Source organism: Ambystoma mexicanum, chromosome 7p (genome assembly GCF_040938575.1).
Source record: "Ambystoma mexicanum isolate Mex_15411 chromosome 7p, UKY_AmexF1_1, whole genome shotgun sequence".
NCBI lineage: Eukaryota > Metazoa > Chordata > Amphibia > Caudata > Ambystomatidae > Ambystoma > Ambystoma mexicanum.
The window spans coordinates 726,187,671-726,210,851 of record NC_090939.1 but is presented as its reverse complement, the minus strand read 5'-3'; the positions used below and the strand labels follow the sequence as shown (position 1 = coordinate 726,210,851).

At 43.3% G+C, this 23,181-nt stretch overlaps 1 protein-coding gene across 7 annotated transcripts in view; it reads right to left on the bottom strand.

The window, feature by feature from the left end:
- Positions 1-23,181, bottom strand: part of REPS2 (RALBP1 associated Eps domain containing 2) — a 1,712,589-nt gene that overhangs the window by 684,254 nt on the left and 1,005,154 nt on the right. For all 7 annotated transcript variants that reach the window (XM_069636810.1, XM_069636815.1, XM_069636811.1 and 4 more), the window contains exon 10: positions 11,534-11,611. In XM_069636810.1, coding sequence (XP_069492911.1) covers positions 11,534-11,611 — 78 coding nt within the window. The remainder of the gene's footprint in view (positions 1-11,533; positions 11,612-23,181) is intronic.

Sequence of the window (23,181 nt, the reverse complement as noted above, 5' to 3'; positions counted from 1 at the left end):
TGAAAGAAAACAAACCGGTTACTACAATTTCCCACTAACTGCCCTGCAATCGGGTTGACCGCAGTGGTATCCCACCCAATATATCAATTGTCATTGAATACCTGCGTATCGCATTCAATGACAATTGATGTATTCTCATGCTTCAGATGTCTCCTCTACTTGATTTTCTCTGGGCTCCTCAATTTGTTGCAAAGTGAGCCTAGGGTGACAATTCTTTAACTGATTAATACGGACCCATTTTCTTCTGTCAATTCGCCTTTGGGGATGTGGATTCTGTAGGCGACAGGTGAGATTTTATCTACAATTTCAAAAGGTCCTCGCCAGCTTGGTAAAAATGTACGCTCTTTGGTCTGGTTCCTTTGGAAATTGTACAAATAGACTGTGTCTCCTACTCGGTATTCCTTTTTGGTTGCTTTTACATCATATTGAGTCTTCATACCCTCAGCAGATCTTTCCAGATTCCGCTGACCGTATGCAAAAGCATGTTGAAGGTGTTTTCTTAGATTCTCAACATACTCATGAGTTGTGGAGGCGTTTAACATTGTCTGCTCTTGTGTTCTATAGAGCAGATGCTGAGGTAGCACCATCCTTCGTCCAGTCATCAGCTCAAATGGAGACATCTTAGTTGCAGAAGAAGGTGTAGATCTGATGGCCATCAGGACAAACGGTAATCGGATGTCCCAACTTGCCCAAGAATCTGCCACAAACTTTTTTAGAATTATCACAATGGTTTTATTGTACCTCTCAACTCCACCATTAGAGAACCCGTGGTATGCAATGTGAAGTTTCCTTTTTACTTCAAGTATCTCCCACATCTTTGTCATTACTTCGCTGGTGAAGTGACTTCCTCGGTCTGACTCAATCCTTTGGGGTAGGCCAAAACACGAGAAGATGTGATTGATCATCAGGGCAGCTGCTGTTTCTGCCTTGCAATTTGGGGCCGGGAGACATTCTACCCATTTGGTAAACAAGCATGTTACGGTTGACATGTACTTGTTCCCCCTAGAGGAGCTAATCACAGGCCCGATGAAGTCTACTTGTAAATCTGACCAAGGCAGCGTCATCCCCCTCTTCTGGAGGGAAGCTCGGTGTGTGAGTGATGTTGGCTGAAATTGTGCACACACAAGACACCCCTTCAAGTATCGGTCGAGGTCCTGCACCATGTATGGCCAGTATGCAACCTTTCGTAAGATTTCTAAAGTAGTGTGAACCCCCTGATAACCGGCTATGGCTGCATCATGGGCACGACTTAGCATCAGGCTTCGGAATGAGGTAGGGACCACCCACTGATCACAGCCAGATATGGATCTCCTTACCAACAAACCGTCTTGGATTCGGAACATTTTTGGACATTTTATCAATACTCTGAGGTCCTCTTTCCCAATGTAATTGATATCCGTCAGGGGAAAGTTCTCAGGGTCCTCAATGTGTTGATAAAATTGACCAATAATTGGATCCCCTTTTTGCGCCATGATTAAATCAGCATATGGGGTCTCCTTACTCCACTGGGCAGTTGAGAGTTAATTGTGAGCATTTGTCTGGGACCTAGTGATAGCAGTGACCTGGATTTTCCCCAACAGGGACTATCTCAAGGAGATCACCCTGAATGGCTCTAGTTTTGGCCAGCTGATCAGCTAGGTCATTTCCAGTTTTGTCTGGACCCTCTATTCTGGAATGACCCTTGATTTTTTTCCAATAGATGGTCATCTCACTAGTGACGACCAGATCATCAATATTTTGTATTGGCTTGCCATGTTTAAGCGATTTGTTGGTAGCACATAGCATGCCTCTAGTTTTCCAATTAACCAGGTGCTCCACGAACCTGTTCCGGACATAATCTGAATTAGTGATGATGACCAGTTCATGGAGTTGGTGTTGGACGGCAGTGAGGATGGTCTGATGAACTGCCATGAACTCTGCCACCTGACTACTGCGGGGACCAATTTTGTACCCCGCGGAGGGTTGCAGGGCATCATTTACCCAGACATTCCCGACCACCAGTTCCTTTTTCCCGTTGTTGTCAACATGGTAGGAGCACCCGTCCACAAACTGTGGGAATTCCCTTGCACTTGTCCTCTTCATAGACTTTATGCGGGGAATTCAGGTATGCCTACATGTTGTCCTGAATTTTAAGTCTTTCGTCCTTCAGACAGTTTTCTCTGGCACAATCATGCAAGTCAGCCAAACCTTGCGTGAAGGGACTCTGTTTTGGCCATATCTGACCTCCACAGGAAAGCCTTGCATTGACAGAATCCAGGAAGTAATTCTGGAATTACTCACATTTCCAGCCCGGATTCTGTCACTTTGGAGTTATTGCAAAGACAGATGTGGAGTCTCCACGATGTGTTCCCCCTGGATGAACAGGAGGTAATTTTTCAATGCCCACACCGTTGCCAGGAGTGCCTTCTCACAATCATTGAATTTTTCCTTCACAGAGGATAAAGTCTGGCTTGCATAGGAGATGACTATATTGACCTTGTCATACTTTTGATATAATACTGCAGTCAAGCATGTATTCGAGAACCCTGTCTCCAAGAAGAACTCCTTGTTTTTGACAGGGTAAGCTAAACAAGGTGCTTGTGAGAGGCTTCTTTTGAGTTGCTTTACTGCCTTGGCTTGTTCTGGACCCCACTCCCACTTGACCCCCCCCCTCAACAGATGGATCAGGGGTCTTGTAATCTCTGCGTAATCCTCAATGAACTTCCTACTATAATTAGTCAGTCGAAGGAGGCTTCTTAGCTCATGCAGAGTTGTGGGGTATTTTAGTTTTAAGAGTGCTTCCACTTTCTTTCCTGGGGACAGAGGTTCTCAGGAGTTATCTCATGCCCCAAGAAGTTGACACTGGTTCTGCACCACTGTGCCTTTTGGAAGGATATTTTTGCTCCGGAAACCCTCAACTGTGTCAGAACATAACGGATTTCCGCTATGTGTTCCTCCACAGTTCAGCTTTTTATCAGGACATCATCCACATTGGCCAGGTTACTCCTTTCACCCAAGTCGGGCAAGGCCTAATGTAGGAAGATGTTGAATTTGTTTCCGGAGTGGATGTATCCGAAGGGAGTCCGGGTCCACGTGTGCTGCTGCCCCTCGAAGGTAAAGGCCAGCTTGTATTGGCCCTCCCTACTGACAGGCACGGTCCAGTACCCATTGGTCAGGTCAATGGCAGTGTATACCTTTGATCCCTGTATCTGGGCCAACCCCCTGGCAATGTAGGGGAGAGGCCATCGGAACATGTGGACCCATTTATTCAGCTCCCTCAGGTCAGCACAGAGTCTCCACTGGCCGTTTGGTTTAAAATCCCCTGCACCGGATTATTAAAGGTGCTGTGGACTGGATGAATTATCCCACAGGACTCAAGGTTTTTGATGATTTCCGTGAAGGACTTTGTGGATACGAGAGGCAAGCGATATTGCTTCACAAACACTGGATTCATTTGAGGGTCCCTGGGAATAATTGTGGTATGGATTTCGGTGCAACCACAGTCATACGAGTCCAAAGCAAAGAGATCTTGAAAATCTAAGAAAACCTGTTTCAACTTTTGCTCCAGAGTCTCACAGGCATCCGCTAGGTTGACCCACTCTTCAACCATTTGCCTGAAGCCTGGAAAGACTTCCGGTTTTGCTATCTCAGCGGCCTTCTCCAGCTGGGTGGAGAGGTCCCTGGTTAGAGTATTGACCTGACAGAGGGTTTCAGGTAGGAGAGGCTGTCATTGTGGACCTAGAAGATCACCTCATCCTGCCTGATGTCACAGGTCACTTCTTCCTCACCATAAGGGCAGGAAGAGTACACCAGGAAATTCCCCCCTTGCAGGGTGAAGATCCTGTCTGGTGGTAAGTCATTGTCACTGTCAAAACAGTCATTGGGGATTGATCCTAGCAGTTCATTACCTAGATTCATGGAAGAAATGTCAGTCATCAACCGCCTCTATGTCTACATTATTCTGCTGTTGGAGAGCCAAGTCCTCTTAATTTTATGATGTAATTTCCAGTTTCTACCTCCAATTTTTGTTCTGCTAAATTTAGATCAGTCTGAATTGTATTTAATAGTCCAGATTGATTCTGTGCAAGAGTCATATTTTCTTCATGCTTTTCCTGCATCACTCCCATGTGGAGATACATGTAGGCCGTGATTCTAACAATTCTGATTTGCTCCACTTTAATTTTTGGGGTCATATATAGCTCACTCAATGCTTGGTGTAATAGGCCACCTTCCTGCCACGTAGCCAGGTTCATGGCGGTGACCTGTTGTGTTATTTATTGTAGCCAGACTTTTTCATCCTGTTCTGGCCATTCACCCATGACAAATAGCTTGTGCAGAGGGTGCTCCCTAGCCATATTGATTTCTACTGTGGTCATTTTGGACATGTTCTTTCTTTATTAATTTATTTATTTAAGGGTAACCTGTATTCTATTGATTTCTGATTATTTTAGGGTTGATTTAGCTTTAGTTTTCTAGACACAGACCTGGTACTTAGAGTATTTGTTTTTGGGGGGCTCTTGTACAGTGTAACCCAGTATTCCGACCACAAAGTATCACTAACTTGCAGGTTAGTCTGCTGTGTTAGACTGTCACGGGTGGCAACCAGACTCAAATCCTGGCTCACAAGCCCCCAAATTTGTTAAGGATTTCAATCAGGCGACACACACCTTGGTCTCGGCCTAGTATGTAGCGCACGACTGAGATGCTTTTCTCCTTATTTTATGCAGATCCAATTTGAGATGGTACATATCTCGTATCACGGCCCCTTTTCAAATACCCCAGGTAACAATGGACCATGACCCAGGCTAGTTGGTGAAATATAATATTTATTTATTTTGAAATTCAAAAGAAATCATAACATTTTTAATATAGGGCAGGACGCACCAATGGGGTGATAATTAAAATGAGAATGTAAGCAATGCACTTGGTTTAACCTTCTAGTGGAACATATACAAAACACCAGGGAATAGAAGTACTTTTGATTTAAGAAAGATAGCACCCAAGTTAGGATTTCCCCCTGCAATGTTCCCTCAACCCACAAATAATCAATTCTGATTGGATAAAAAAGAAGCAGCAGGTAATCCGGAATAAGAGGCAGGAAACTGAATCAAAATCTGACCTTTCTTCCGCAAATAAGAGGGAATAACGGATTTTAAACTCCTTGCAAGGTCATGAAATGACACTTGGAAATTGACAAATGAATAATTAATGTGTGTTAAAAACCTTGAAACAAATATGATTCCTGACTGAAGCAACAATGCAGATACTACCAATCACAAATAATGGATTACCAAGAGCATACAGTTCGAAAAACTAGTGGAAAGTTCAAAACGGATTTCAACCAAATGACATATGTAAAAGTTGCATTTCCTTTCAATTTCTGTGAAAATGTATCCAAACGGTTTCTTTAAAAAAACTTGTGAAATATTGCAAATCATGATGTTGTTTTTAGTCTGGGGAACAGAGGTACATCACAGGGATATTACAGAATGGAAAAGAATGGGCGTAGCTGCAGTTTTGAATGAGATTTTCAGGTTGAAATGGGGTTCAGTTTTCAGAAAACAAAGCGGTCAAAAGGAAGACTTCAGTTTTGAAAGAAATGCAAATGTTACTTGATATGAATTATCTAGACTATATTGTTGAAGAGGAACACAGTTAGCACCAAGGTTGATTTGCGAGGTCAACCTTACCACCGCAGTGCTCAATCCCAACAATAAAATATTTGGAAGTAAGTTGGATTACTCGAAATATAACTAAGGGCTTACCGTTTACACCAGACAAAAATGCAAAGAGAGATGGCGCTAGCACTAGAATCAAGGGCAGGGTTGCACGGATAATTCTGACCATTTAAACAAGTTATCAGGATAAGGATAGGATGGCTTAGAGTGTGGGATAAGGACAAATGCAAGACAAGATAGACTATGGATTTCTTTGGGGTAGGGATTATACTTACAGACCACTTTTAGTTTGGGATTTGTGGACCGTCAACAGGTTCTGATCGCCATGCGGCAGCGCGCCTGGCAAAAGACAGCTGGGCAAAAGACAGCTGGGCAAGGTCGGGTCACCGAATGGTTATTCTGGTCGCTGGATGGCACAGATACGACTGGATGCAGTTATTGGGCAGCAGTTAGTGGGCAACAATTAGTGGTATCAGGATGCTTCCCAAAGACTACCACAGCTTTCTCCCTTTGGTTATTTGGGATTTTAGAATTTAGGCTTTGCTGGGAGGGTCAGCAATGATTAGGCCTTGTAGTTGGAATCTGGACTCAGCAGGATGAATGGAACAGGAACTCTGGCGCAGGAAAATCAGGAAGAGTGTCTGTCTAGAGTCTTGTCAGGGACTCTTATTTATAATGCATAGTGACATCATCAAAGTATATGACTGGGCAGGCTTAACTAAGCACACCTCAAACCGATCGGATTGGACCGGGGTGCTAGTCTCCGCCTCGCTCTCATCTCGTTGGATTTCAAGGCGGAATGTCACATTTATTAAATGAGTTTTACAATGTTCAAAAACCTCCCACATTTACTTTGGCTAAAATCCGATTTTTCCACAAATGGTACATTTATACAGTTGGGGTCTCTTCGCAACCTACATAAACAGGTTACATATTTTATGCAGAACATTCGGCCCAATATTCTGTAACTTTGTACACATGTGTGGATTATCTTAAGGGAAATAAGTATGAAAATTTGCAATGGGATCATGGATACTTTTCTTATAATCCCCTATTCTTTACCATTTCTTTACCCAAGGTGTAATTGAATTCTACAATGTCTGAAATTATATCCGACAAAATCACTTTTAAACTGCGAAATTTTTACGTCTTGCTGCAGAGATAAAAGTATTTACATTTTTATTAATCAATAGTCTTTGGAAACAAATGGCAGTCCTTTGTCCATCACTGGACCGTTTTTTTTTCTTCAGCTGCCACCAACTGTCATTACCTCCAGAGCTAGGTGGGGGTTTCCCATCTTGATTGAAGGTTTATTGTCCCTTCCCCACTTCACACTTCACACTTCCTTGTCCTGGGAATTACATTGTCAGGGGGTAGAGTGCACACTAGATTCTGTCCAACCTAATAATTATCACTGGGGTGTTAGTATCTGCTGAGAGTTTATGGTAGTTTCCCTTCTGTGGGAGAAGCCTTAGATCTGCCAACTGGAATAACCTGTTTATGAGAGCTTGCAAAATCCAGCCAAAGTGGTTTAAAACCTTTTTTTTCTTATATTTGGTCCTAAATTAAATCAAGCCTGTGGAATAAAATAGCCCATGTGTGTATTTTCACCAGCAACAAACCCCTTCACATTGCTAGGTAATGGCAGGCTTTCATTCAACAGTGGTACTTTCTAAAACGGGTGTCTTTCTCCTTTAGTTTTAAAAGCCTTTTTATTTGTTTTTATTTTTTTACACGTGTGGTGCAAGCTGGCATTTCTTTTTTTTTAATTCATTTTTGCATGTCCCTCCGATTCCCACACTGTTTCGCAGCTCTAGATATTTTCTTGTATGCCAGAGTTTTGTTTGAAGCACAGATGCATTGAAATTGACATGGCCCAGATAGCTGGAGTTCCTTTGAACTACTGATCTTTGATACTTTGTGAAGAAAATTAACGCTTTTCCCTGTTTGGGTAAAAGTGAAGTTCCTCTGTTGATTTTTCACAGAGTTGGTTTGACAGGGCCTGTCAATTAGAAATCATGCTTGGTTTTGCTGAAGCACAATGGGATATACTGGGTATGGCAGGGCCTTACTAATAACAGCAGTTTAAGGAAGGGCAGATGAAGATGGCATCAGCAGCATTATTTTAAAGGTGAAAAAGTTTCCTTTTTTAATGGGTATTTTGGGCTGGCAGCAAACAATGCTGCTTTTTCACTTGTTTACATTTTTATATGTCAGAACACACTGGCACGCTCCCTCAGTGTGTCCCCTTGTTCCATCCTGCCCAATGTGTGCTTGGCAAGACAGTGCAGCCATCTTTTTGTTGCTGCAAAACTCAGTTTTGAGGCCATGGAGCTCACAGAAGCCAACTCAGCTATTATTCTGTTTCCGCTGAAATGCAGATTTGTGATGTGGGTAAGCACAGCTGAGTTGGGTCCATATATCCCACCATTTCTTGTTAATCCCTGTTAGCAGGATGTTACCAGTGACCTGGTCACCTTGACACAGTAGCTGAACTTGAGTAGTGGTCAAATATTTCCCAGCACTTTATACAGGTCGTTTATTTCCCATAGCCCTACATTAATTTAGTGGGTGAAAGACAGCTCTCCTTTGAACAAGAGAACAAGGTTCTTTACATTTTGCAAGGAACAGTGCAAGCAATGGGCCGATGTGGGAAGTGGGCCATTGCTGGTACCTACACCAACCAATATCATCTCTATTTTCACCATATATGCAGCAGAATCCATCTTTATTTAAAATATTTCAAAGCAAAATCATGTTCCAAAATCTCCCACCATTATATTAGGAGGGTTGAAGCAATCACAAGGTCCAAGGAGGCAGCGGAATATGAACAAAAGTTAGTGTAGGGGGCACAAATAGTGCTTGGAACACAGAGTCCAAGCTCACCCTCTGCTGTCACAGGATTGTTACAAAAGGAGAGTACCAAGAGCACAGGCCGGGGACAAGAAATTGAAATCTACGACTCATACTTCAGCCCCAGCTTTGTCCGTGATAAACCACAAGGGGCCTATGGCTCACAAATATGGGCAATAGGCATCGCAGACACACCTTTCATTGGTTTTCGGTAATTTTACTGAGAAATCTGGGAAGATGTGTGTGGTCTTTCTGGCGTGAAAGCTTTGAATTTGTGATTTATCAGGTAAACATTTCCTGACTTGTCTCTACACCCTCCATGAGCATATCCAATTGGTGTTCTTTTCTCTGAACTGGAGGACTACAGATTTTGCTTTGTGGTCCATTCATACCCATATCGATCGCTCCCCCATTGCCACCAAGGCCATACTCCCTGCTATATTTCTGAATTAAAAATTAAGATAGCCCACTATCTCTACATAAGTAATGGAGAAACTGGAATTCGCTTCTTCCTGATTCCGCAACCCCCTGTACCTCTGATCAACCTTTTGTCTTCGTGCCTCCAATATCCATCTTCGAAATCTTTAATTCGCCACAATTTTGGCTTCATTTTCTACGTATCGCTTTCCTTTGAAAATACAAATTTCCAATTTCACACTCAACACACTACATGGGATTAAGACATGTTATCACATTTAAATGTGGGTTCTACCAAATCTTTCATCCAAACTAACTGTCAAGAACCAGGAATGAGACACGGACACAGAGGACTAAGTGATTGTCAAACCTTTATTAAATAATAAAGAGATTGCCTCACTCTCCGTACTCTAAGAGGTATTGCCCTACCTCACCCAAAATGAAGGGTCTGTTAGATGTCACGATGTCCAAAGCAAAATGTCCTGTGTCCAAAATCCTATCCTAGCCCTCTCATTCTAAAAACAAACTCTATTGTGTTAAGGGTATTGTCTTTGGCTTTGAAAGTTCAACAAAAGGTATGACTCCAAAGAAAGTTCCGAATAGATAATGTTCACGGTTCTGGAGTAATAACTCCCTGCCCCAGGGCTCTTTTCAGCAAAAACAAAAGTTCCAAAATATAGCCAAGTGCTTTATAGCCCAAGAGGATAACTCCCTCCTCTTGGTGTTGCAATCCACTCCAAGGGAAAGGACTCCCTTCCCCAGGCCTTTTACCACATCCAATACAATTCAGATCCTAATGGCATGGGCCTGCCTTGATTTTTTCTTTCCAAGATAACACAACTTGGGTGTGGGTCATAGACTTGCAAAGCACCTGGTATTCTCCCCTGTCAGGTTCTCTCATAGTTTCTTTACACAAGTTGGGTGCACGTCCCAGACTCGCAAAGCACCTGGTATACTCTCCTACCAGGACTTTAGGTTTCAGTTTGTCTTTCTCAGTCAGTACAAGGGGGTATGGGCCTTCCACAAGCTACTTGACAGAATAGTCCTGTGACTAGGAAGATGACACTGATTCCAATGAGGATTACTCTCTTCCCCACTCTCAGCAACCAATTCATTCTTTCACGGTCTCTCTACCTCAGTTTCTGTGTCCCATTCTTCACTCTGGGTTCACCGGTAACATATGTTCTGTCACTCCACTTGTACGTATTCGCGTACTCGCCTCAGTACTTGCTGGACTCGAGCAGCTTTCCCCAGTCAGCGGCATGGAACGTTCTCGCTCCTTGTGTCGGTATGAAGCCTGTATTGGCTTTGAATTCCCACTGCAACTTCCTTCTTCTTCGTCTAAGGATTCTACTGCCAAACGGCACAGCTTCAATATGCGGCCGGTCTGGAGCTCGCTTCTGTAATTCTCCTCTTGCCAGCAGTGCTCTGCGGCCATGGCTCTCGGCCCGCTGTGCTCGACCACCCAGGAGTGCTTGGGTCGGATCCCTCTTTCACTGCCTCCACTTGATTGCATTCAGGGTTTATTTATTTTATTTTATTGGTTATTTATAACGCACTTAATACCCAGAGGGTTCTAAGCGCGGACCCGGAGATCAAACCTGTGTTGCTACATGTTGTCTTGCTTCCAAGATGAGCACGTTGCTCCTGAGCTATCCGCCAGAGACAGATTAGGACTCAATCTGTTCCGCACAGCAACCTGCGTCTTCTGTCCGTTTCCAAGTCAACACTTGGAAAAGGAAGCTCTCTCCATTTTTCAGCAGCGGTTGATTTAAACTCCACACTCCAGGAAGGAAATCTCTTGGACCAATCAGATTATTCACAAGACTAGACTGTGCATTATGGTTCATGCTCTCTCTCGTGGCAGTCCTATTCTTCATCTCAGTACATGCTGTTTTACTAGGTGTCAAATGTTCACAAGTTCTGTCAGCAGCTTTTGCAGGATATTGTAGGGCGGTATCACAATATGCTATCAAGGCATGGGGAATGGAGGGGATATCCCTAAAAGGAAAAGGCGGGTACCATGCATCATCTGATAATGCCTGTCCATCCCTCTGAGGGTCGCCTCCCCTTATGTGATCCTCCCTCGCGTAGCCACCTTGAGGGTCAGGATTAGGTAGTGGCTAACATCCCCTGGCCACATGAGCAGAGGCTACTTCTGGTAAAGGAGTGATGACATCATCATATTCATCAAATAACTATATCCCATGTAAATTACTATTCCTCTTACTTTCCTCCCTTCCAGAGTATTCTACTTGTCCATTTGACAGTGGTTCTACATCTAAAGGCCAAGATCTCATTGAGTTGTTTTATGCAAACATCCTTTTACATATTGTATTAGTTGAACCAGTTTAATCCTATCATTGCTCAATACCCATTGTCTGTACATTGTCTTTCAGATTGATTCTAACCTCATATTTGTCAAGCTTTACCCTGAACCCATTAGTTCTAAAACCCCTTGATGTCATTTGTGTTTTTAAGGGTTGTCCATCATATTATTTCTCATTGTTATTAATACACACCTGGGTTTATAGACAGCACTATAGACATTCAGATTAAATGCAGATCGGAAGTGCCCCTTGGCTTTACAACAAAATGTCCCTTACTGGTTCAGTAGCAGGAGTCTCCACATCAAAGAGGATCAAGGGTTCCGAGTTGACTGGATCTTCACATACAGTTTCAAGCTAAGAAGAAAAAAGAATGCATATTTTAAGAAATGTGCATAAATGCTCCCTTTGCAACTGGATCAGCATTTTGTTTTCTTCATGAAGATCATGTTAACTTTGAAGAATGATCATTAAAATGGCTGAAACATTTAAGGTAGATGTGCAAAGAACATTATGCAAGGTGTCCGTAGCAGGCTTTTGTAAATTTGAACTGCCAAATACTTTTTTCAAGAGAAATATACTAAAATGCATATGTTTGCATAGAAGAAAAAACTGCATAACAATTTCGAGTGCCTTTACTTCAATCAGCAATACCTAAGACAACTATCTGATAGATATGTCAAGGGTTTGCAACTCAATCATTGTTTCTACTCTATTAAGGTTATGGTTATTGTAAAGATTAAATGGTCACAGAAATCGGCCATTCCACAAAAGGTCATCATAGAAGTTGGTCTTGTATATTGCACAGTTATGTGATCCTCTGCCTTGTTTTTCACACTCCATTGTAGGATTTAAACTTGGGAGCCATCCTGAAGCTCGTGGCCACACAAGTCCATGCTGGATGCCACTGCATAAGACTTCAGCGCAGACTCAATGACTAGAGAGCAAAAGCCAATCCATGTGGACAAAAAGGTCCTCTCTGATGAAGACCACAGCTCTTTTAGACCCTCTACGTGGTCTTAATCCTGAATGGGGGTTGCAAAGAAGATGGTTGGTGTACACATAGGACTGCAGTTGGCGAGAGATCGCACTATCGAGAATTCTGTTCAGGAGTTGGGATGCAAGGATATTGGCAGATAATTCACAAATATGCTGCTGCTGAAAGCTGTGTTTCTAAGAAATAGGGTGATGATGCTGTGGCACAGCCTAGAATAGATACAGGACACTGACAATTTTCTAGATATGGTCACAGTGGAGCCCTTTCCCATGAAGCTAGGGACATGCGTCCGCTATCCAATAGTCCCCCTAGGGGTGGTATAATGAGGAAGGAGGTCATGGGGAGGGACTCCCCACTGGGGATAAGGACAATCATCTAGGGTGCAACAATTACATAACATCACTCCCTTACATGCCTTAGCGCCCCACACCCCTCAATTTCCAACCACTACATTGATAGTAAATCAATTTATTTATGTAAGATAGAAAGTACTGGAACGAAGGAGAACAAAGAAAGCATACGATTTACTGACTTTCCTGGTACTGGGAAGAGGTAGCTCACAGGAGGGATGAGGAATACCAATGAGCCATTGACAACAAGTGTTGACGTAACGTTGGGGGAGAGCCAGCCCCATACGAAGGAAAGCGAAGAAGGACTCAAGGTCTTCACCTTCCGCCCTGGTCGGAGAACACAAAGGTTTTGCAGTATGTGGTGGACCATAGGGAAGGGTTTCTGCAGAGGACGACTGCAGCAAGGTGAGAGAGTCTATGATGGGTCCTGCATCAACAGGACTGAGGTCAGCTGCAAATATTTTAAGGCAGTGGCATGATCTCCAGGCGGAGGTGGACCATGTGGCCCCCCGAACAGTTCTGAAACTAGCAGAAGCCTCAACACAGGGAACCGCTGCAGTAGCAGAGAAGAAGCCGACGGCTGCAGGAAGTGGGAAGGAGACTGACCCCACCCCTGGAGAGACTGGCAGCATGTGAGCAAGTCCCAAGAGGTAACAGGAAGCACGGGCAAACCCGTACGGGGAGTTGAGGTTTCACCTTCATGGCAGGGCAAGTGCTCCAAGGGACTGGGGCCCGAACAAAAGTAAAGAGTGCATCTATGGGAATCGTCCTCATACCAGTGGCAGGGATAAGACAACTGACCATCAGAGAAGGGTCTGGGACACAAACAAAAGTAAAGCGTGCATCCGAGGAAATCTTCCTCATACCAGTGGCAGGGATAAGTTCACTAACCTGCCAAAAAGGGTCCGGGAGCCCAAAATGAACTTGGTTGATTCTGTGAAAAAGTGCCAAGACAAAACCCAAGTGAGAAAAGAACTCCCCAACACCAGAAGAAGGGAGTCATTTTCCTGGTGGGAAATTCAAAGCCAGTCAAGTACACTGAAGAGGCACCAAGGGAAGGGATTATTTCCACCTGGCACTGGAGAGTGTCAATCAATACCAGGAGAAAGAAGCCATTCTCCTGGTATAAGAATTTGACTGTGCAAAGTGCTGGAGTTACCAGCCAGGGGAAGGAAGTCATTGCCCCTGGCCTTTGCGTTCAAGAGGACATTTTTCGGAACATCATACATACACCAGGAGAAGGGAGTCATTCTCCTGGAGAGATAACGTTTTGTGAGATTGCTTCAGGCCAGGGCAAGGCAGTCATTCCCCTGGGATTGTCTCTGCAAGAACATTGAGAGAACTCTAGTCATACACCAGGAAAAGGGAGTCATTCTACTGGAGAAAGTATTTCTGTTGGACAATATTAGTTTGAGGTGTAGTGAAAGGGTTAGAAGTAGGTTCTGACACAAGACGGTGTATTTTCATTTGGACGGACATTCTGACAGTTCCTTGAGATTTAGTTTGAGCCAGGAAACCCCTCTTCGAGATAGGGATAGTGAGGGTTTCCTTTACGTTAATATAAGTCTTTAACCACAAACATGCCACCTTTGTGTCAGATTCCTTTTTTGACACCCTTACAACACTCTAAGGTTGTAGTTCAACAAAGTAATTTTATTCAATATTTTTGCGGGGAAGGAGTTGGTCTAAACACCTTCAAGAACAAAGGGCATAGCTAGAAATAAGGATTTTCATACAGAACTGAGTGTCAGAAATATAGCAACACAAAAGGGGGAGGGGAGATGTATGGGTGTTCCACACCTCCAAAGTAGATTAGCCAATAATGAAGTATTAACCTAGTCTTAAGAGTCCTTGTCCCGCGGATGAGACACCATAATCTGCATAATCATTTTCATTGCAGTGGAAAACAGAAAAGATCCAAACCCTATCATGGCTAACTGAAGCTATAACACACATGTTTGAAGTCTTGGCCAACATAGGCACTCACAAAACCTAGTCTTAAATGTCCATCCATCCCTTGTCTAGCACAACGAAACAGAAAACATTCCTCTGGGAAGGCTCTTCCAAGAGTTACTATTGGGTGGGAAATCTTCAGTCTCTCTGCTTTCACCATGTTTCCAAGACTGCTACCAGGTTTTATGGTTTGCAGTTTTCTCTTCTCCTCAGCCCCAAAAGCATTCAGGCTTAGGCCCCTCCATACCATGTGTTCTGTCAACATTCATGCTGAGTCTCTCCTAGACTTTCACTTCAGGTCAAATGGGTATTTCTCCCTCCCTCATTCAGAATCCTGAAAAAGACATTGGGCCTCATTAAGGGTACAGCGGTAACCCTGCCGGTGCTACAGGTGGGTTGCTGCCGGATCTGTAAATAATTACTGGCGCCTGTCTTCCCGGTGCCAACGGGCTATTCCAAGTCCAGGCACCAGCAATTTCGTTAATCCCTATTCCCATAGAGTCCTACAGCACTCTATGGGAATGGGGACACGGAAGCACCTGCACTGCTGTTAACGGTGCCGGTGCTTCTGTGACAGCTTTGCCTGCCATGACCGTTGTGGCCGGCATGGTCAGACCCATCGGGCACAGCGGCTCCGGCAGGCAAACCCGTATTTTGTCAGTCCAGAAACAACAGTGCCGGTAAACTTACCGGCACTGTTTCCGGACCGGCAGATTTAGAATGAGGCCCATTGTCTTTCCCTTCTGATAGAAGTACCTGTTGCAAAGAAGATGTGTGCTTGCTGGGGAACAAGTTGCTGTCACGTGGATTCAAGGAAAGTCTTCTTTGTTGTACAAAGTTCCAATTCCATGAGATGAGACAGACGACAAACCCCACTGGTGCCCACCTCCCAGGTTAACCAACTGCCACAGGTCGAACACACAACACACTACATTCCACACATTGCAACACTACTTTCCAGTCATTAACTAGAATAACATATCTCTTCCTGCAGAAATAATGGCAAAAGCCAAAACACCACACCTCTCCCTTCCTAAAGAATGTAAAGGGAAAGTGTGAATTGATGAGACAACTCCATTTAAACACATGGAACACTCTCCACCTTCCTCACACACACACCTTCCACAGGTGAACACACACTACTGTCACAACCAGGTACAAATACCAATACCACAGGCAGAAAAGGAAATCCACAGGATATTACTGAGAGAAAGAAAAATGGCAGCAAAAGGGAAAACCCAAAAGGAGAAAAATATAGATTCTCAGATTGAATACCCTGGTTCATCAACCAACTCCATGAACAGCAATACCACATGGATGATAACCTTCAACCAAATTTGAAACTATCAAGTTCTATACTACCCAGCTGACAACCTTCTACTCACTTTGAAAACAACAAGTTCTATACCACTCTGGTGACAACCTTCAACTCAATTTGAAAACTATCAAAATATGATGTGTGAGTGAATCCTCAATTACAACTCTACCGACATCATCATAATTCTTCTGCCACCATACCAGCGCCACAGGTATTGACCAATCTATTACAGTTCTGCAGCGACATTACTGACCTGCCGCTACCACACCAGTGCTGCAGGCATTGATTAATTGAATACATTGTACAGCTATAATACTATTCTCCTGCTACAGCACCAGTGCTGCAGTGGAATACATTTTTAAGCCAAAAATAATCTTATACACCAGGCTATCACACCAGTGCCCCATGTCTTGATCAATCAGCCTGCTGCCAGTGCCTGCAGGCATTTAAATTAAATACACTTTACAGCCACAATATTACCCTGCTGCTAGCACACCAGCGCCGCAGGGCTTCATCAATCATCCTGCTGCCAGCACCATAGGCATTTCAATATTATTGTACTTGACAATCCCGCTACCACACCAGTCCCACAGGTTTATATCAAAAATACTCTTAAAGATCATGCTACTGCACCTGCCCTGCATGCCTTCATCAATAACCCTGCTGCCAGCACTGCAGGCATTGAAATGTATTTTTCTTGTACAATACCAGCACGGCAGACATTGATAAATGTATTACACCTGTGAATCAGAGACATAACTCCATTCAGACTCACTGAACGCACTCTAACCTCATCACACAGATTTTCCATAGGTGATCTCACACTCCTGACGCAACCAGGTATCCACAGCCAGAAGACGCTAAAACTAACAACACACATTAATAGCTGGACTTCCAGTGAAAAGAGAAAAGTACCTTAGTCGGCCACACTAAATATACTTCTCCGGACAAAATATGCCCCACAGGTAGAACAGGAAATCCACAGGAAAGTACTGAGAGAAAGATAAGAGGCAGCAAAAGGGAAAACCCTGAAGAGAAGACTAAATACTCAGGTTCACCAACCACCAAAAAGCTCCACGAACAACAATTCTACCAGATGAAAACCTACAACTACATTTGAAACTATCACGTTCTATGCTACCTACCTGGCAAGCTTCAACTCAGCTTGAAAATTATCAACATATGATGTCCGAGTGAAGCCTGAATCACCTCTACATGCATCACTATAAGACTGCTGCCATCACACCAGCGCCACAGTTATTGGCCCATCTATTATGCTTTTACAGCCACAATACAAACCTGCTGCCTCAGGCCATGATCAATCATCCTGCTGCCACTACAGCAGCACTGCAGGCATTGATCAATTTATTACACTTGTACAGCTACAATACCAACCTGCCACTACCACATCAGTGCTGTACGGGAATACAACTTGCATCAAAAATAATCTTATACACCTGGCTACAACACCAGCCCAGCACCCATGAATTGATCAATCAGCCTGCTTCCAGAGACACAGGCTTTTCAATGTAATACACTATGTGGCGGGTCAGAAGATGCTGTTCTGGATTTCTCTTTTGATCCTTCTGATCCTCTTCCTGTTTTATTTTATTTTTAGTTATCCTTTTCCTTTCACAGGGTAATGTTATCCAACATGTATAACTTCTCTCTTGACTTTTCAATCTTTATTTCAGTCTTTGGTTTCATTTTGGGTTCTACTCTTATTCTTTGTTTAAATTTGTTTCTCAGTCTTTCCCCTCTGACAGAGTTTCCTATTCTGTAATGTCTCAGGGCTTTCCCCTTGGCTTCTTAGAGAGTAAACCTTCCTGAAAGACTTGCAATTCCCTGTGGGTACTTTATTTTGATTGGAATGAGTGATGCTCCTCTTGCTTGTCACTTAGTACTGGCTGGACAAGTAGGAGCTTTGCTGTAGTGATTTTCCCGCTCTTCATTCAATGCTATTCTCTTATGACTGGGACAAGTATGAGCCTTCCAGTAATGATTCTCTTTTTCTTGATTCAATGCCAATATTTTAGGACTGTGACGAGTATGAGCATACCCGCAATGATATCCAGTCCCCCTACCAAGTCTTCCACTTTCCCTGTCACCTGTAGCGTACCGGAATAACATCCGCAGGGTTCTTGCCTGGTTGGGATGTTCTCGTTCACTTGTCAGATTGGCCTTTTGCAGTTTCACTGGTTACACAGTCAACTTTCCCAGTTTCTTGTTTGTCTGCACTTTCTGTGTTGGTTCAAAGACATTGGTATCATTATGGTTTACAGACCCACAGGTCCACCTCTTACTTTTTGGTCATGGCACCACTTAGCTCTTGTCAGTGAGGAGGACGCCTTACGTCCTTTTCAGTTTCTCTGTTCCTTCTCTTCTTGACGCTGTGTGTCAGAATGTTCCTCCGTGTTTCTTTTCTGCATAGTATGCAGAGTGTGCTCTCTTTCTTCAGCACCCGCCTGCGAGCAAAGTCTTAACTCGGGGGCTCTCTCTCTTCATCCCCAGTCTCCATCTCTTTCCTTGTTTACACTGCTGTAGGCCTTCACCGGCGTAATGTCACAGTCCTTTCTCTGTTTGTTTTGGGCTTGGATTCCTGCAGATCTGTTTCTCCACCGTTCAGTATAATGTAATTGTTGCTTTAAAGGGATGACCTTGGCCATTCTTCATACTTTTCTTCACTGGATGTTTTTAGAAGTGTATAACTGGTATATTTCTTAGGGAGTTCCTCACAAGAGGGGGAGTCTCTCCCAGTGAGGTCCCGCATGCTTCTACCCCTAGTGAGGGTATTGCGGGATGGGCTCACCTCCCTAGCCTTACAGGCAAAGGCACAACTTGTACAGCCACAATTCCAACCTGCTACTACCATACCAGTGCTGCTGGCCTGTATAAATCATCATGCTGCCACCACGCCAGTGCCGCAGGCATTGATCAAAGTATTACAGATACAATACCAACCTGCTGCTCCCAGACCAGTGCCGCAGGGGCATACATCACATCAAAGATTCTCTTATACATCATGCTCTCACACCAGTGCCGCATGCGTTGATAAATCATACTGCTGCAACCACACCAGCGCCGCAGGCAGGCTTCCAGGTAAGGTGCGTACCAGGCCTTTTTACGCATGAAAATCTTGTAAATACGACAGCTTTATTATTTTCCTGTGTACATTTGCACACAAGGTTAGAGCAGAGGGCAGTGCAAAGGTCAGGTTACTTGACACAAACCAGAACGCTTCTTTTAATTTTTATCTACATGGATGTAATTGCACACTGTGATTAAAGAAATTGTTTATTTGCATTCAGCTTCGGCTGTGTTGATGCTCATGGAGCAAACAGAAGCACTGTGCATATTTATTTTCCTAGCATTTTAGGATTGTATCATTAATAAGATGGAAAACTAAGTTGCAATTGAGAATTAACTTTTTGGAACAAATTATGCTTTTCTTTCCAGAGAAAGCAAACCAGTATTTCACAATTGTATTTTTCAGAGTTCCTGTGCTGTGTGCATAATCATGTGGAGGAAGATCATTTTTACACTCCAATTATAAAAACAGTGTGTAAAAAGAGGACTGTGCACGGTCAGTCTAGTTTACATCCATTCAACCTTGCAGTCAATGCGATACATTACAATAAATGGTCAGTGGCAGCAGAGTCTTTGCTCAAGGGTGAGTGATTGTCATTACACCAATCACAGGTGTTCTAGACTCTCAAATCTTCAAGACAATTAAAAAGCATCCACAACCTCACTCACCAGGAAGTGCAAGAGCTGTTCAAAAACAAACAAATAAAAGTTACATTTTTTATTGAAATAGAAACTCAGTAAAACCTGTCCCTGTGATAATCCAGATAGGTATTTCACTTTATGTAGCTCTTCATACATGGTTCGTCCCAACATCTAGGCACTGTGATTATTATACCCATTCTTATACCCAGTCGATACTCAGTTAACCAACCTCTGAAGGAAGTTAGCCAATAAGGTAGCTCATTCAGTTGAACACTCATTGCTGCGATCTGTGTGTGGTATATAGGTTGCAGGTTAGAATCCTGGCAAGGCCAACTCGACCTTTCATCCTTTCAAGGTCGATAAAGGAGTATCAACTTCGGTTTGGTGATATTTGTGATAAATATGTGCTATGTACAGCGCTTTGCCAAAAGTGCTATATAAATAACCATTTGACCATGAGATTAGATACAGAATTTAGCATGGAGTCCTTGCCTCTCTGCACTGTTGTATCATAACATTGGCATATCATTAGGTAATAATAGCTCCAGGAAATGAGGACTTTATTAAACATCAAAAGACAATTCTGCAATTGAACCTCAAAACACACAATACAACTCATGTTGCTTTACTATGTAATTGGCTAGGTTTTTGTTTTTTCAACATTTAAATATATACAGGAGAGATCACATGGCCAGACCTTGGAGAAATAATGAAAGGTGTATTCTGTCACAATGCAGAAAGATGCCGCTTAATAATGATTTCCATACAGTTTTTGCATACGTCGGCTGGATGTCACATACATTTTACTCTCTTGCAAAGGAGAAACGTCATTTGTACTCTCTTAAAATCACATTTACCCTCAAAGTTTAAAAATAGGGAGTAAAATACTCCCACCTCAAAATCTTATCTGGAGCACTGGCCACAGGTGTATCATCACTACACTGATGACACCAATAATTATCATCATAACACTACTTTCTTCACACTCAACATGCATCCACAACGTATTCTCAAATGCGCCATGAGAACTCTACAGGTAAAGCATAGTCGTCCTGCCGCTATCCCACCAGCCTCACACCAAAAACAATTATGTGCCGAAAATGTTTACACAAGATGTGGCTACTAAAGCAATACTGCACAAAACATTGACTACATGGTCAAAGCTCAATAACATTTTAACACTTGTCGACTTTATAACATGGCTTGCCCAGAGATCAAACATTTCATCATAGCAGATACCAATGTGAAACCACTTTCACCACAAGGCAGTCTAGCACATACACTCTCCCGCAATGCTTGAAACCGCTGTTGAACATGAGCACAATAGCACACAAATCATATTTTAATTGCAATTACACAACATTACTTTATAATGGAAACACTGTCACTTAGCACAGATCCTCTTAAAATAAAAGCTCCCATTAAAATACTCATAAAATGTAATCTTCCTAAGCCAAACACTAAAGTAAGAAAACTGCTCATATTTTTATCCACAGTTCAGATCACCATCTATTGCTAATCCTCGCTAGCTTCGAGAAATGTGATCTCCCTCAACAGTTCAATCAAACTGTTCTAGGGTTGATAGAAGGGCCTCTCCCTGTCAATTAAGGTCATCATTGGATATGGGACAAGATCCGAGCATGGCGGCTAACTTGCTTTCATCTTGAGAGCGGTCAAATTCTATACTGCACAAGCCACAACTGTACCTTTGTACAGCAAACTCCTGCCCATCAGCAGTGAGTGTCCTGTGGTTGCGGGCAGTCGCTCTACTGTTCACGTTACCCTGTGGAACCCTTTTACTATCAAGGGGTCAAGGGGGATTCTGTTTCTTGCTACTGTTCACTACGGGGTTTTTGTCTTTGAAGTTTACTATCTGTCACTGTGCTTTCAAACCCGGATATCTTTTCCTCGCTCTCCAAACAGATGGCAACCAGTTCCCATGTGGAAGCGTCTTCTGAAACTTTTGCATCCCGTATGTTTCTAATTTCATCACTCAACGTCTTGCCATTTCTTGCAAGTTCGCTGAATGGAGCTTTCAACTCCTTGCTGTTTTCCAAAGTCATGCGTTACCCTTGGGCATCATAGATGAAAGGTGTTACACAATGCAGAAAAGGTTGTGTGTTACAAAGTCTACATCCCTTACACATGACTACACTTCTTAGCAGCCAATAGCAAGAATATCGCACCTCTCCCTTCCTAAATAGTGGCAATAGCCAAAACACTACAGTACTCATTCTGTGTTTGTTCAAGGAATGACCCAATCCCCAGGCCTTCCAGTAGGGCTGCATTCTGCTTTCCAGAACATCTCGCCAGTCCTTTGCCCAAAGCACCACTTTGCCTAGTGGTAGATTATTGGTAATCTGTAACCAAAGGTCCTCTTTGCATTCTCCAGAATATGAGTTGCCTCCACCCAGGTAGTGGATTCCAGTGTGTTCAGGGAAAATTCAAAAATTAGGCTGCTTCTTCCCAGTCTTTAACCCTCTTTGAGGGTTCTCTGAGTCTTTTAAATGTCTGTGTTGCGGAGGGATTTCATAAGCCACCCGGAACTGATTTTAAAGGTTTGTTTCCTCTGACTGGGTCGATGTTTCTGGTTTTGAAATATAATCGCATCTCTTTTCAGATGGATTAGCTGGTTAATTGGCAGTCGTTTCTGAGCCTTCACTGCTGCTCCAGTGTTGCAGCACCAGCTTGGAATTCCACACTGGCTCAAAAATGGTTCTGCGGATTGCGCCTTGATCCATAGGGGAGGCATCTCCACAGCCCGCGGAAGTTCTCATCAGCTTGTGGTCTGTTCTCATGTTGATAGTTAAGAACTCTTTCTGGTGGTCTGGTGGTTCTCTTCAGGTCTGGGTTTGATGGATCACTAACTTCCACAGGCAAAGCATTTTCTGACTTTCAACCCTCCCAGAAGAAAGTTCAGGTTTAACCTGTGCATAAGAGTGGGTAATGCCATTGTGTGTGTTATTTGGCTTAGAAATCTCATAAGGATGGAAGTCTTTAAACTTGCCTTCTCCAGTGCTACTAAGAATAGGTTTTACACATGAATCTGTATATTACGGACGATGTCTGGGGTGATATGTGTGTGCAAACATGCAAGGTCTCTTACAATTCCCGCTTCTGCTTAATACAGCTCAAGGTGCTGCACAGATATCACTACACCCCGGCTCGATTGAATCTTTTTTCCCAAACAAATACGGGTCGCTGCCCCAGATGCATGGGAGATAACACTGGTTATTTCCATGTGGTGTAGAGTTGCCATAGACTTGATGGGTACTGGAAGGATGTATGTGCTATACTCGTTGATATGACTTGCAGCAGTCTGGAGGCTACTCCTATGCAAAGCCCTTTTCACGTATTTGAGAGCACAGTGGACCTTATACATAAACTTGTTAGTCTATGTCTGTCACTTGCAGTGAGATATCTACTGTTACTTGGCTAAACCCACTACACCTACGACTGAACAATTTTCTGTAGGTAGTTACCTGGGCCAGTGATACGGAAGACCAATGGATGTCTCATAATGTTCCTGTAATTGGCCTCATGTTTGCAAAGCCCCCCCAAGGTCACTCCTGCTCTTTGC